Here is a 17,134-nt window from a genome sequence, read left to right as displayed (position 1 = left end):
CATACAAAGTTGTACTCTACAGGCTTCAAAGACAAAGGACAACTGGCTCTAACAAGGACAGAAAGAGATGTGGAAGGCTAGATACAGTATATAGCTAAACAAGAGGACAAGTTCATCATAGTCTCTAAGTTAAGAAATTGACACCTCACATGACAGCTTCATTGAATTATACCTGCTCAACACCAGTTTGATGTACAGCAGTAAAGAGAAGACCCCTTTTGAAACAGAAAATCAAAAAGAAAAGGATAGAGTGGGCAAAGAAACACAGACATTGGACAACAAATAATTGGAACCGAGTGTTGTGGATCTTAACCCCATTGAGCTTTTGTGGGATCAGCTAGACAGTAAGGTGCATGAGAAGTGCCAAGACAGCCACATCTATGGCAAGTGCTGCAGGAAGCGTAGGGTGATATGTCACCTGAGTATCTCGACAAACAGCTAGAATACCAAGGATCTGCAAAGCTGTCATTTCTGCATGTTGAGGATTTTTTTTTTTTTTTTTATGAGAATGCTTTGAAGTAGTTTAATAAGTTCTGAAATTTATTTTCAAATTGTAAAATAATATTTTCACGTTATTAATGTCCTGACTATAAGAAAAAAATCTGTACATTATTCCAAACTTTTGGCTGCCGGTGTAATTTGAACAGGGGGAAAAGCATTGTCACAAGTTGACTTAGACTTTTGAGGTCCTTTTTTATTAATATTTAATCTAAATAAATTGAATTAAATACAGTAGTAAATACGGACAAACGAATTTAGTGACTGATGTTGCACAAAAGTCCTGGCGGAAGTGACTCAGAATATGCCTCAATAGCTTTTCGTTGTGCTAAGTAACCATGTAAATCCGTTCAGTTTCATAAAGCTAATGTTTTATTAAGTTAATGTTGATCTGACACACAGATCGATTGATTATCTTTATTAATAGTTACCGCTGTAAGACGGATATTTTCATTTTTCACTAGAGTAAGAAGGATTTCTTTACGTTTGGACTGAAGATGGACTAAACACACACACACACACACAAAGCGATTTAATTTGAAATTATTTAGATTGAGATGTAAACACGCGAAATCAAATTAAAGTATTGTAGTGATTTAATGAACACCTGAAGTGAAGTGCGCGAGTTAAAACTCTGCGGTGATGGATGAATATGGCTTATAAGAAAAGCCTGTTTATTGAAGGTAAGACACGATTTATATGCGTTTATTTTATGTTTTTGTTTTGTGTTTGTGTGGAAATGTGTATGTTTTACCTCCTTTTTTATGAAATGTGTATTAGCTCATGTGCTAACCGAGAAGCTCCCTTCAAACTGTATTAATACAAATCTCTGAGGTGAATAAACATTATATGTGATGAAAATAATAATAAATACTATTGAATATGTGAAGTTTGATAGGTTTTGTTCATGTGTTAGCACCAGGTTCTGTACATGGATATTTGACTGAGGCCTGATGCTAATGTGCTATCAGACGATTTAAACAAACTCAACAAAACACTAAATAATAAAGCCGTAATTTCACAAAAAATATTAGTTTATAATGCGTTTTGTCTTCGAGTGATTTTGTTTCATTTTTGCATCGGCCACTGCTGTAATTTATAACATGTATTTGTCAGGTTTTCATTTGTTTAGCGCGGGCCTTAAACACGAATATAATATCAAATATATAGGCCCACTTTAAAATAATATGTTCCTATCAGATGCTGATATAATATATGACATGCAGAATGCATGAATGCTGATGTTTTATTATGGGAGAGTGTTCTGGTAACATAATGGTTAGTTGTTGGAAACTGGTCTAGATAGGCTAATAATGAAACGATGTTAATGACAGATATACAGTTGAAGTTTACATACACTTAGGTTGAAGTCATTAAAACTATTTTTTTTTTTTTAACCACTCCATAGATTTCATATTGGCAAACTAAGTAGTTTTGGACATCTACTTTGTGCATGACACCAGTCATTTTTCCAACAATTATTTAATTGACTATATCACAATTCCAGTGGGTCCGAAATTTACATACACTATGTTAACTGTGCCTTTAAGCAGCTTGGAAAATTCCAGAAAATGATGTCTAGCCTTGAGATAGTTAGCTTCTGATAGGAGGTGTACCTGTGGATGTATTTTAAAGGGCACCTATTATGGCATTTAAAATGTTCCTAATATTGTTTTGGGAGACCCCAACAACAGTTTTACATGCATGCAATGACAAAAAACACTTTTGTTGTCTTATAATATGCATTTATGTTTACCTGATTTGCTCACCGACTCCCAAATGATTCGTTCAACGACTCATTTTCCAAACTCCTCCTTTGCGTGACGCTAATCTGCGATGATTGGTCAGATGACCCAATCAGTTGTGATTGGTATACTCTGTGCAGAGATTGTCAGAAACGGAACGCCCATCACCGCTTTGTAGTAAAAAAATCAAAATCAGAGAAGGAATTTGAGTTGATTTATGTTAGCGATCATAGCCCAAAGTTCGGTGGTAAACACCCAATCAGTTATTGTTTGCGTTAGCCCAACGCATAAACATATTGATAAAGCACTGCATTACTACAAGTTATTGCTCTATTCTTTATGACTCCAATAACATCGACAAACATTTCACATATTTCAAAAAAATTGACATTGGAGACCTAGAAGCTGCACTGAGCGTAACTTACACAACACACACAAATACTTATTAAGCATGCTAAAAAACACATAAAAGCAACAATTATTAATAATACTTACAGGTTGTGATTCGGAGGAGGAAGCTGATCCAAATAACTTGGTACTGAACCTTACTTCAGTATCAACCGGCTCGCGAATCCACACTTGAAAGCATTCATGTTTGTAAAGCAATCGTCATTAAAATGACGCGAACACAGCACAAGGTTCGGGCTATACTTGTGTGGTATAGCCTAGTTGTAAATATAAACTCTAGCCACTGATTCTTCACATGCTCGTCCCTGGGCAGTGAAAAAAAGGTCGCTTTTGATATGCACTTCAGAACACAGTGTCTTGTTGTCGACATGATGTTTTCAAGTTTTCCCTGGTGTGTGCGCGCGCAATGAGTGGGAGCGGACAATTTGATAATTTTTTGTCTTGACGTCACAACGAAAAGGAAAATGACTCGTTGGAAAAACGATTCATTACATTGACTCAGAGTCGACTCCTACATTTGAGAGACAATAACTTTTTTTACGGTGAACTTTCATATATAAAACTTTGCAGGATGTTTTTGTTCACTTAAATCTATGTTACACACTGCATGAAAGGTAATTTAAAAAATTCCATAATAGGTGCCCTTTAAGGCCTACCTTCAAACTCTGCCTCTTTGCTTGACATCATGGGAAAATATATAGGGTTGGGCGATGTCCCCTAAATTGGCAGTTGACGATGTTGACAGTAAAACATCGCGATGGACGATGATATCGTCGGTGGAGGCGGTTTAATATAATTTCATATAATTTTCAAAAATGATATGAAAAATTATAATTTCACTATTTTACTAACCCAACTAATGACTCGGCGCTTTATCAGTAGGTTGCACGACACGTGAAGCATTTTTTTTTTTTTTAGCTTTCACTTAAGAGTTGTGCACTTTTTATTTTAATATATCTCTTTACATAAATACTATTTTCCACTTAAAAACTATAATTTCATTATTTTACTCACTGATGAGCAAAAGGTCGAGGCAGAAATGACCATGTACCTGCAGGAAATGGCCATTGATGGGGAAGAGGACCCGCTGACTTGGTGGAAAACAAATGACAAAAGGTTTCCGTTCATGGCAAGATTAGCACGGAAATATCTGTGCATATGTGCTACCAGTACTCCATCAGAGCGGGTCTTCAGCACAGCGGGTAGTGTAGTTACCCCAATCCGCAGCTTATTAAAACCAGATAAAGTGAATATGTTGGTATTTCTGGCCAGAAACATCGAAATTTAAACATGGTCTATGGTGAAAGATATTAGACTTCTTTACGCATTTTTCAGCCATCCGTTCTGGAGCTATTCGATTTTGCATATTATTTTTTAAACGTTCATTTGTGTAGTTCATATGACCACTTTACAATATTTCAATAACATAATTTGTTTTGTAGCCTGTGCTGAAGTTAATTGTGCTGCTAATTATAAGTGAAATGTTAATGCCAAGTTTCGGTCTGAGTGTTGTACCCATTTCATTTGTTGTTCTTCTATGTTTTAATAAATGTGTGTTATTCATATTCACCTTGTTTCTTTCATTTGATTTGACATTATGGATTTATGGCCAAGGATATTTTTCTTTAAAAGTATTAACCAGACAAAAGTGATTTGACGTTCGCTGGTCTGGGTTTATCTTAAACTGCCGCTTCAGTGTATATAAGAGCTATGTGACAATGAGCAAGATTTTCTGAGACACTACAACTACTAATAATTAATTAATAAAGTCTATTTTCTAGTAGCCTACAACATAAAATATTTTAATCTAAATGTACAGTGTAAGACATGTAAAAAAAAAGACAAGAAGCTAACAGTGTCAAGATCAATATTTGTGCAGCCTGCCTGACACGGTATTTTCACAGACTAACACGTCACGTCTCTGGCATATACTACAGTATTTAAAATAGCATATATGCATTCGTTATATTCTCAATTTAATTTACAGAGCAATCCCTGCAAAGGTTTTAGGTTAACTATAGAAGAGACTAGGATTAGTGAGTCACACTAGCAAGACTCGCAAAAGGGGGCGTGGCATCACGATGGTGGCTCGACATCGTGATGTTGGTCAGCCATCACGATGGACGATGATATCGTCCATCGGCACAACCCTAAAAATATATAGAAAATAAATCAGAACCTCAGAAAAAAGTGTAGACCTCCACAAGTGGTTCATCCTTGAGCAATTTCCTAATGCCTGAAGGTACCATGTTCATCTGTACAAAAAATAGAACGCAAGTATAAACACCATGGGTAGGGTTGAGATTTTCACGGTATGATAACCGTCTCAAAATGTCATGGTATACAGTATTACAAAATTATTAGTTACTATGACATTTACAGGAGTGAAAACAGAATGGATTTTTTTTTTTGGGTTGAGCAAACACTTTATTATAATTTAAATTTGAAACCATTTTTTTTTTAATTGAAGTATGTGTAAAAAAATTATCTCTTTTCAAAATAAAATGCATAGAATAAATACGAAAGCTAACAGAATTATAATAAACATGATAAAAATAATTGTATGTAACTTTAACATGTTATATACTAAAGCATGTTAGTTTACATGTTAGCATAGCATGTTAAATTAACTACTAAATGAAAAATAACATCAGCTGTGTCAGCTTTTAAAGTAATGTCATATGATTATTAATAATTAACATATACTGTAGGTGCGTGACTGCACAGCCAGACTGCTCCTGTCTGTAACTTTTTAACTCAGTGGTTCTCAACTGGTTTTGCTTCAGGACAGATTTTACATTGAAAATCAAGTGGCGACCCACCATAGTAAAAATGTAACCTGTATTTAATGTATCCTGGGTCGCATTTCCTTTTTATGTTGCATAGTTTTCTTCATGGTTTTCAAGTACAAGGACATGCATGAAGTGACATTATTTTTGCTGTTGACATCAACAACAAAATCTACAGGAAGTTTTCTCCCCCCTTTTAAAAATGTAATAGCATATTTAATTACAGTGCATCTGGAAATTTTTCATAGCGCTTCACTTTTTCCACATTTTGTTATGTTACAGCCTTATTCCAAAATGTATTAAATTCATAATTTTTTTCAAAATTCTACAAACAATACACCATAATGACAATGTGAAAGAATTTAGTTTGAATCTTTTCAAATTTATAAAAAAAAGAAAAACATAAGTGTTCACAGCCTTGCCATGACACTCAAAATTGAGCTCAGGTGCATCCTGTTTCCACTGATCATCCTTTAGATGTTTCTACAACTTGATTGGAGTCCACCTGTGGTAAATTCAGTTGATTAGACATGATTTGGAAAGGCACACACCTTTCTATAAGGTCCCGCAGTTAACAGCGCATGTCAGAGCACAATCCAAGCCATGAAGTCCAAGGAATTGTCTGTGGACCTCCGAGACAGGATTGTATCTGCAGAAATGTCTGCAGCATTGAGGGTCCCAATGAGCACAGTGGACTCCATCCGTAAATGGAAGAATTTTGGAACCACCAGGCCTCTTCCTAGAGCTGGTCGCCAAGCTGAGCTATCGGGGGAGATGGGCCATAGTCAGGGAGGTGACTCAAGAACCCGATGGTCACTCTAACAGAGCTCCAGCATTTCTCTGTGGAGAGAGGAGAAACTTCCAGAAGAACAACCATCTCTGGAGCACTCCACCAATCAGACCTGTATGGTAGAGTGGCCAGACGGAAGCCGCTCCTCAGTAAAAGGCACATGACAGCCCGTCTGGAGTTTGCCAAAAGGCACCTGAAGGACTCTCATACCATGAGAAACAAAAGTCTCTGGTCTGATGAAACAAATATTGAACTCTTTGGCCTGAATGGCAAGCGTCATGTCTGGAGGAAACCAGGCACTGCTCATCACCTGGCTAATACTATTCCTACAGTGAAGCATGGTGGTGGCAGCATCATGCTGTGGGGATGTTTTTCAACGGCAGGAACTGGGAGACTAGTCAGCAAAGTATAGAGACATCCTTGATGAAAACCTGCTCTGGACCTCAGACTGGGGCAAAGGTTCATCTTGCAACAGGACAACAACCCTAAGCACACGGGACAACTCTGTGAATGTCCTTGATTGGCCCAGCCAGAGCCCAGAATTGAACCTGAGTGAACATATCTGGAGAGATTTGAAAATGGCTGTGCCAGAGACTAGAGCAGATCATGATCGCGAGCTGGTTCCGTTACACTCGTGCAAAATTGCAGATGAGAAACCTTAAGCTGATTGCGAGATTATCATTCAATCTGCCTCTGCAGACCTAAATAAGCTATCACTTGGGCACCCGCCGAAATATCTTCAATGGGAGAACCATGGCATTGTCCGAATTGAACTATAACCAGTTGAGAAACACTGCTTTAACTCACACACGATCACTTATGTCAGAACCTATCGCTTCGCTTCTCTCTGACATTTTCTCCGCTGAGTGTGTGTGTGTGTGTGTGTGTGTGTGTGTGTGTTTGGGGCAAGCTGACGAGTCTGACAGGCAGTCGAGGTGGAAAGGAGATGCGTACACGCAGGTGAGATTCTCCGTCCGGTTGCATTTTTTTTTCAATACCGTAGATTAGCAAATGTACATGGTATGATAACCATCAATTTTCAAACCGTTGTGTACCGTGAAACCGGTATACCGCTGCAACTCTAACCATGGGATCACGCAGCCATCATACCGCTCAGGAAGGAGACGCATTCTGTCGCCTAGAGATGAACATAGTTTGGTGCAAAAAGTGCAAATCAATCCCAGATCAACAGCAAAGGACCTTGTGAAAATGCCACTTCCCGGCTGCTCAGCAGGGAAGAAACCACTGCTCCAGGACCACCATTAAAAAAGCCAGACTACAGTTTGCAAGTGCAAATGGGGACAAAGATCTTACTTTTTGAAGAAAAGTAGCAAAACACCAAATGCAAAATATGCATTATACCATTAAAAAATGGTATAATTTCATTATACCAGAGGACATTTGGTGTTTTGCTGCAGGAGGGACTGGTGCACTTGGAAATGTATGTGGATATATTAAAGCAACATCTCAAGACATCAGCCAGGAAATTAAAGCTTGGTCAAAATGGGTCTTCCAAATGGACAATGACCCCAAGCATACTTCAACGGTTGTGGCAAAATGTCTTAAGGACAACAAAGTCAAGATATTGGAATGGCCCTCACAAAGCCCTGACCTCAAACTGGGCAGAGCTGAAAAAGCGTATGCGAGCAAGGAGGCCTAAAACCCTTTTTTCAGTTACACCAGTTCTGTCTGGAGGAATGGGCCTTCAGCCTTATTAAGTTGCTGATCACAAAATTACTATTGTAATTATGGTCCGACTCCATCATGTTTTGCAGTTAAGTTTCAATAAAGTCAGTTCATCCAGAAATGTAATTTCTCTCATTATTTAAATTATTTACTTACTTGGTTTCCAAACCTGTTTAACTGTCATTCGTTTGTGGTACAAAAATTAAGAAATTTTGAATAGAGCTTGACCATCTGATTTTCTTCACGATAATACACACTGTTAAGCATATACCGATCAGCCACAACATTAAAACCACCTTTTATACTTTTTATAGAGATTATATTCTTCTCACCACAATTGTACAGAGAGGTTATTTGAGTTACCGTAGACTTTGTCACTTCTAACCAGTCTGGCCATTCTCTGTTGAGCTCTCTCATAAACTAGGCATTTCCATCCGCAGAACTGTCGCTCACTGGATGTTTTTTGTTTTTGGCACAATTCGGAGTAAATTTTAGAGACTGTTGTGAGTGAAAATCCCAGGAGATCAGCAGTTACAGAAATTCTCAAACCAGCCCTTCTGGTACCAACAATCCATGCGATTACCTAATCAGCCAGGTTTTAATGTTGTGGCTGATTGGTGTATATTATTATTCACTACGTCGCAAGCCATCACATTATAATCTAGATGCAGCAAATACACGTGAGGGACGAGCATCTCCACGTAAGTCATTGTATCAGCTGGGAGAAGTTTGAAATTCTCTTGTGCTGTTTTTCATGCGACTCATATAAGCTGCTCTGACCGTGCAGAGAAATGCCAGTTTCGGAGTGTGTGCTTCTTTATACAACCTGCTTCCTTATTATTTGAACTTTAATAAAAGATGCATTTCAAACTTCTATAATCATGTTGGAGAAAGAATCGTCATTGGCTAGTAAATTTTAGTTTTTACTCACCAGACTTTTGACGAAATGTCAGCAAAATGTAACTTAAAAATATATTAAGCAAAATGAAAGGGGGCATCTTCATATATATTCACTCAATATAGTATATTGTAAATTTTGCTTTGATTTTAATCACATTTTAGCTTTTTAAAAATGAAAACATTTCACATTCTATCAATTCATATGATGTCATGAAATCACATTTTTAATAATGATACAAGCTGTTGTCACTGTTTGAAATTCCGTACGCATTTTTAACAAAACATTTCACAAGGTAGGAGCCTAATAATTAAAATTAGGGGTCATGATTGTAAAATTTGGCTGACAATTAATTGTGATTATGATGATTAATTGTCTATTTTAGGTTTTTCACGAATATGACGATTAATTGCCATACTCACTATGTAATAATAATATTTTATTTGTGGATGCCTTTCAGGACACTCAAGGACACCTTTCATGTACATTAAAATACACAAACATTATCTAACATAATAAAAGAAACTAATACAAAATACACTAAGACCAACAAATGCAATTCTTAAAAAATCAGAAATAAGATCACCTAAAATATTGGGTTTTGATACGTGATTTAAAAGTTAGCAGAGTAGGGCTATTTCGTACATCTTGTGGTAGAGAATTCCAAAGACAAGGAGCAGTATAACTAAAAGCTCTAGACCCCATATTAGTCAAATGTATAGAGGGTACAGTAAGAGTAAGGGAAGAAGATCTAAGGGATCGGTTTGGTGAGTAAACATGAAGATCACGTAGATATGAAGGTGCTAAATTATGAAGAGTCTTGTAAGTAAAAAGTTCAATCTTAATTTCTATTCAGTTTTTGTAGTACCGGATAAATGTGCTCTATCGAAGGTGTTTGCATAATAATTCGAGCCGCAGAATTTTGGACCATTTGAGGTTTGTGCAGAAGTTTTTGTGCCACACCGCAAGAAGGGAAGTGCAATAGTCTATACAAGATGTGACTAACGTGTACAAGAACAGCAGTGCCATTAGCCGTTATAAATTCAAGGAAAATGCACAAATGGATTACTGATAATGCTGAAATGTGTATTTCTCAACTCAAACATACAAACTAGCAACAACAACAACTATAAATGCACAGTGTTTTCAAATTAAAATAATATTTTTACAAAATTAAAATATCTTTGCATTACTGCAAACATGTTATTTTCTCAATATTACACCTACATAAAATAGAACAATAAATAAGAACATACAAATTTTAATGAAAATAAGATTGTCCAAACAAACAGGGACATTTACGCAGGATGTAACATGTACTTTCTATAAACTCTTCTGAAAAGGAAACTGGATATAAAAGTGTGGTTCACTCAAACCACTAAAACTGTTGATGTTGTTTTTTTTTTTTTTTTTTTTTTTAAATGACCAACTGGTATTTCCAAATCCTCTTTCTAAAAAGTTCTACTTATCGCTGGTACCTCTTGTCCAGCGTGTGGATCATTTTCTGAAATCCCACTTTGCTAACGGTGCATCGTGTCTCTTTATATCTCTGTGAAGACTTGTCATATGGCGTGACACTCGCAAACACATCTGTAATTGTGCTTTGTTTTGTTTGTCTTACTGGGCTTTTTAATGTAGTTTTATTCAATGAAAACTGTTGACATTTTAGTCATATTTTAGTAACATTTAGTCATATTGACATTTTAGTCACTGAACACTGTAAAAAGTTTAGCCATGAGTATTATTGATAAGAATTTATCAATCTTGTCTATCAAAAAACAATTCAAATTCCTATATATATATATATATATATATATATATATATATATATATAATACAGTATCTCACAAAAGTGAGTACACCACTCACATTTTTGTAAATATTTGATTATATCTTTTCATGTGACAACACTGAAGAAATTACACTTTGCTACAATGTAAAGTAGTGAGTGTACAGCTTGTATAACACTGTAAATTTGCTGTCCCCTCAAAATAACTCAACACACAACCATTAATGTCTAAACCTCTGGCAACAAAAGTGAGTAGGTCCAAATTGGGCCCAAAGTGTCAGTATTTTGTGTGGCCACCATTATTTTGGGCATGGAGTTCACCAGAGCTTCACAGGTTGCCATTGGAGTCCTCTTCCACTCTATGACGACATCATGGAACTGGTGGACGTTAGAGACCTTGTGCTCCTCCACCTTCCATTTTAGGATGCCCCACTGATGCTCAATAGGGTTTAGGTCTGGAGACATGCTTGGCCAGTCCATCACCTTCACCCTCAGCTTCTTTAGCAAGGCAGTGGTCGTCTTGGAGGGGTGTTTTGGGTTGTTATCATGCTGGAATACTGCCCTGCGGCCTAGTCTCCGAAGGGAGTGGATCATGCTCTGCTTCAGTATGTCACAATACATGTTGACATTCATGGTTCCCTCAATGAACTGTAGCTCCCCAGTGCCAGCAGCACGCATGGAGCCCCAGACCATGACACTCCCACCACCATGCTTGACTGTAGGCAAGACACACTTGTCATTGTACTCCTCACCTGGTTTCCGCCACACACGCTTGACACCATCTGAACCAAATAAGTTTATCTTGGTCTCATCAGACCACAGGACATGGTTCCAGTAATCCATGTCCTTAGTCTGCTTGTCTTCAGCAAACTATTTGCGGGCTTTCTTGTGCATCATCTTTAGAAGAGGCTTCCTTCTGGGATGACAGCCTTGCAAACCAATTTGATGCAGTGTGCGGCGTATGGTCTTGAGCACTGACAGGTTGACCCCCCAACCCTTCAACCACTGCTGCAATGCTGGCAGTACTCGTACGTCTATTTCCCAAAGAAAAGAAAATCTAAAAAAGTAATCAATATTTTAAATAATTAAAAAAAATAATGTTTGTCCTCTGATTTAATGTTATCAATGTTAAAAGTTGTAGAAAATAACTTCCAAGGTCAAAGTTCAGAGGAAGAAAAGGTTGCTCAAATGTGCATACAGTGAAGATGTTGAAAGTTATTAATTTACATTTTAGATGTTCATATGAAAGCTTGAAAAAAAAAAGTATTGATTTTATGGTATGATTTCTTGATTTTAGTCTGATCAGTGGTGTATGTTTTGTGATGCTTTTGACATCATCTATTCATATAAATTAACCTTCATTAAAGGGATAGTTCACCCCAAAATGAAAATTCTCATTGTTTACTTACCCTTTGTCATCCCTGGTGTGTGTATGACTTACTTTCTTCAGCAGGACACAAATTAAGATTTTTAGAAGAATATTTTAGCTCTGTAGGTCCAAACAATGCAAGAGAATGGTGACTAAATCTTTGAATCTCCAAAAATCACATATATGCAGCATAAATGTAATCCATGCGACTCCCGTGGTTCAGTACATGTTTTCTGAAGTGATATGATAGGTGTGGGTGAGGAAAAAGATCAATATTTAAATAATTGTTACTACAAATCTCAACTTCTGACCAGTAGGTGCGGATATACACAAAAAATGTGATTCGACAAAAAACAGAATGTAGAAGTGAAAGTGGACATTTATAATAAAAATGACTTGATGTATATCTGTTTCTCACCCACACCTATAATATTGCTTCTGAAGACATATTTAACCTCTGGAGTTTTATGTTGCATTTGTGTGCTTTTTGGAGCTTAAAAGATCTGGTCACCATTCACTTGCATTATATGGACCTACAGAGCTGAAATATTCTTCTAAAAATCTTCATAAGTGTTCAGCAGAAGACAAAGTCATAAATATCTGGTATGGCATGAGGGTGAGTAAATGATGAGAGAATTTTAGTTTTTGGATATAACGCTGAGCACGTGCACTCAACTTCTTTTGTCGACCATGGCAAGGCCAGTTCAGAGTGGAGCCTGTCCTGTTAAACCGCTGTATGGTCTTGGCCACCGTGCTGCAGCTCAGTGTCAGGGTCTTTTCCATCTTCTTATAGCCTAGGCCATCTTTATGTAGAGCAACAATAATTGTTTTCAGATCCTCAGAGTTCTTTGCCATGAGGTGCCATGTTGAACTTCCAGTGACCAGTTTGAGGGAGTGTGAAAGCAATGACACAAAATTTAACACACCTGCTCCCCATTCACACCTGAGACCTTGTAACACTAACGAGTCACATGACACCGGGGAGAGAAAATGGCTAATTGGGCCCAATTTTGACATTTTCACTTAGGGGTGTACTCACTTTTGTTGCAAGAGGTTTAGACATTAATGGCTGTGTGTTGAGTTATTTTGAAGGGACAGCAAATTTACACTGTTATACAAGCTGTACACTCACTACTCTACAATGTAGCAAAGTGTCATTTCTTCAGTGTTACATAAAAATATATAATCAAATATTTACAAAAATGTGAGGAGTGTATGCACTTTTGTGAGATACTGTGTGTGTGTGTGTGTGTGTGTGTGTATATATATATATATATATATATGTGGATATTACACACACACACACACACACACATTTTATTGTTGTTGTCATTTTAGTGTTATTTTTCACATAAGATTGATCTCATCATGATGATGACGTTGCGAGCTGCAGACCGCAGGGTTGAGAGATGAGCGTCTCCGTGTTAGAGTGTGCATCACCCAGCAGAACTTTAAATCTCTTCCATTTCTCGACTCCCGCTCAGATTGGGTCTCTTCCGTGACTGATTGAAGCAGCTCTGACCGCACAGAGAATGACAGTTTTGGAGTTTGTGCTTATTTACATGTCACACTCCCGTATTATATGAACTTTAATTAAGGATGAAATAAAGACATATCGCCAAGCTGTGATCTGTGTTTCTGTGTTATATTTCTGGCCACCAGTTCAGTGTTGGTCTGCTCGGCGTCCATCTTCACCTGATTTCCACGCTGCACACCGGAAACTCACGTGACATGAATGCACGTGCCACTCCCTAAACTGAGACTGACTGGTCATCTTTTTATTAGCGTTGTAGAAAATGGGCAAACAGCTCTTAGAGAGAATGGGCTGTCACGTCCACACATGCACTTATTTATTTAATAAAATCGCAGCATTTTGCCGTCATATAATCGCACTGGCTGACATCGCGATTGTGATATTATTAATCGTTCAGCACTAATATATATATATATATATTTTGTGATCAGTTGAATGCCTCTTCTGTGAATAAGAGTACCAATTTCTTTCCATAAGAGCAAAATCTGTGCATTATTACAAACTTTTGGTTTGTATATATTAAATTGTTTTAATCTGAGTTGTGCGTTTGAATTCAATAGGTATGAACAGTTTGAACTGCAATCTGTCTTAACTCATGGAAGTGAAGCACTGTTGATGACATTCATCTCTGCAATGTCTTGGTCACACTTATGCATTTCTTATAGCTGCTTACTGTCTACATTATGCATATAAAAATTAGGTGGTAGTGACAAATTCGGTACATCAATAAGACTGTGAAACTGGGTCATGATCGAGCAACATTGATAAACAGCTGCCAGTGGTAATCACATTGATCGCACAAACACTGTGATTCAAAGCCAAATGTACAATGTGAAAAGAGGTAGCTCTGTACGAAGCACCACCAAGAGGTTACTGCCAAACTTCCTATTGGCCAACACAGCAAAAGTCAAAGTTTACCAAACTTGATGGGAATTTCTTTGCCACCGGAAGTCCATTGCGTGAAATTCATGGTTGCGCATATTCCCATTAAGATGGCTGTATTGCGCCCACAGAATTTTGCAGTGTGAAGGTAAATGTGACACGCTTCAAGGAACTCTGATTCTCTTGTTTTCCTATAGAGCTGCCCTTGTGACTATGGAGCGAGGTGGTTGCCAGCAGGAGCTTCCCCCCAAGGGGATGAAGGTATCAACTCCTCCCTCTTAATAATTTGACCTTTTGGAATAATCTAAAAACATGTCAGGAAAATGTTCTGGTAATACTTGACCACAAATAAACTTAAAATTACCTTTTGCATAAAAAGTGAAGCCTACATTTAGGGCCTTCATTCCATTAAACTCTGTGCACAGGGGGGTGCTATATTGTGAAAACATTTTTACACTTAAAACGTCAACGTATACGTAGGTCAGGCATATGAGGTATCATTTGAAAGCTTAGAATATGAACTTTTCACAGAGTACAATCACTTTTGCATTTATGTTACACAATAAGGCCTGGAAATATTTGCGTCACAATTTAGCACCCACAAGTGGTAATGGGGTAGAAATATGAAAATCTATTCAAAATTCTTTCACATGGCACTTAAGTCATATATCAAGGGAAAGCTCTCATTCTCAGGAATGTGACTGTACTATTTATTGGTGTCCCTGATACTACAGATCGGAAGATTTTCAAAAGAATCCCAAAACGAAATATGATTTCTATAAGTCATCAAATATATACAGTCTATGTAAGAAGTTTACATGCACCTTAGCCAAATACATTTAAACTCAGTTTTTCACAATTCCTGACATTTAAGCGTAGAACACATTCCCTGTCTTAGGTCAGTGAGGATCACTACTTTCACTAGAATGTGATATGTCAGAATAACAGAGAGAGTGATTTATTTCAAATTGTATTTCTTTCATCACATTCCCAGTGGGTCAGAAGTTTACATACACTTTGTTATTATTTGGTAGCATTGCTTTTCAATTGTTTAGCGTTGGTCAAATGTTTTGGGTAGATTTCCACAAGATTCTCACAATAATTTGCTGGAATTTTGGCCCATTCCTCCAGACAGAACTGGTGTAACTGATTCAGGTTTGTAGGCCTCCTTGCTCACACAAGCATTTTCAGTTCTGCCCACAAATTCGGACTGAGGTCAGGGCTTTGTGATAGCCACTCCAATACCTTGACTTTGTTGTCCTTAAGACATTTCCACAACCGTGGAGGTATGCTTAGTATTATTGTCTATTTGGAAGACCCATTCACGACCAAGCTTTAACTTGCTGGCTGATGTTTTGAGATGTTGCTTCAATATATTTTGAATATATTTCCTTTCTCATGATCCCATCTATTTTGTGAGTCACCTGACCTGTTACTTTATAAGTTCATGCTATATTCTTTATGCAGACTACACATCCAACACAAGCTGAGATCTGTTTAGCTGAATTACTAATTTGCTGTTTTATACATCAGTAAATCAACTTCACATTGTAGCATGACAAAATACAAAAATTTTTATTCTACTGAGAAAATATGCAATGAAACAGTAAACAGGCTCTTCCATTATAATGACCGTAGATGAACATTGTCATTCATCTGGGTGGGTCAAGTTGCTGAATACTGAATAGGCTTTGATATATAAATGTTGGTGGTCATATGTTAATGAGCTCATAGATGAGATGTGTGGTATCAGATATGTTAAGTTGTGACCTCATAACCTGATCACCCTGATCTCTCTTTGCCAGACTCCAACCGTCAAACGCTTTGTTCCTAATGCATCTATAACAACTCATGAACGGCATCCAAATCAATTAAAGCCACTCAGCAGAACCGGCAAGCTTAGGTATTGTAATGTTTGTTTGTTTGTTTGTTTGTTTGTTTGTTTTCAGGTTTTAAAGAAATGTTCCAGGTTTAATTCAATTTAAACTATGTACAGAATTTGTGACATGCTGTTAATTATTACTGAAAATTATTTTGACACTTCCTTGTGTACGAAAATGTTTGCATTAAACGTATATACGTTGCATTTAAATAAAGCAAAGATACAAGAAAATGGGGTGAGTTTAAGTTGTGTAATGTGCAGTAGGGACACTTGCCTCATAGACATCCACAGTAAAATGCTTTAGTGTAAACATGCTTTTTTTTTTTTTTTTCAAAACTCTAAATTATGTGTGTGGTAATCGACAGCATATCGAACTCAAACATTCCTTTAACAGTTTTATTGAACTGGCATTTTCCTTATCAACAAATACATTTTCAAACAATTCAAGAATTATTACATTTTATTGAGCTGCAAAGAATGGACCTCATTCATGTTACACATGCAGAAAGAACTAAATTGTCACAATCATGAAAGTTTTAATTTTTTCAAAATGTTATTATGAAATGTGAACCGGCTGACATTAGAAAAAAGTAGTTTTTTTTAGTTTTAATTTAGGTTTTACTAATTGAGAATACCGAATGGAGTGCGTACTCCAGGTAGGGAATGAGGTATTGCCCCAAGGAGTTGAAGTACCTCGGGGTCTTGTTCACGAGTGAGGGGACAATGGAGCGGGAGGTTGGCCGGAGAATCGGGGCTGCGGGGGCGGTATTGCACTCGCTCTATCGCACCGTTGTCACGAAAAGAGAGCTGAGCCGAAAGGCAAAGCTCTCGATCTACCGGTCAGTTTTTGTTCCTACCCTCACC

At 37.2% G+C, this 17,134-nt stretch overlaps 1 protein-coding gene across 5 annotated transcripts in view; it reads left to right on the top strand.

Moving 5' to 3' along the window:
- Positions 1–795: 795 nt before the first annotated feature.
- senp6a (SUMO specific peptidase 6a) overlaps positions 796–17,134 on the top strand; it is a 64,308-nt gene continuing 47,969 nt past the window's right edge. For 2 of the 5 annotated variants that reach the window (XM_052098575.1, XM_052098573.1), the window contains exons 1-3: positions 796–1,181; positions 14,586–14,649; positions 16,194–16,291. In XM_052098575.1, coding sequence (XP_051954535.1) covers positions 14,602–14,649; positions 16,194–16,291 — 146 coding nt within the window. In that variant the 5' untranslated portion in view covers positions 796–1,181; positions 14,586–14,601. The remainder of the gene's footprint in view (positions 1,182–14,585; positions 14,650–16,193; positions 16,292–17,134) is intronic. The other 3 variants (XM_052098578.1, XM_052098577.1, XM_052098576.1) reach the window with 2 other exon arrangements.

This window comes from Xyrauchen texanus, chromosome 30 (assembly GCF_025860055.1).
Source record: "Xyrauchen texanus isolate HMW12.3.18 chromosome 30, RBS_HiC_50CHRs, whole genome shotgun sequence".
Lineage (NCBI taxonomy): Eukaryota > Metazoa > Chordata > Actinopteri > Cypriniformes > Catostomidae > Xyrauchen > Xyrauchen texanus.
The sequence above is the reverse complement of the archived record's forward strand: the minus strand, read 5'-3'. Positions and strand labels throughout refer to the sequence as shown.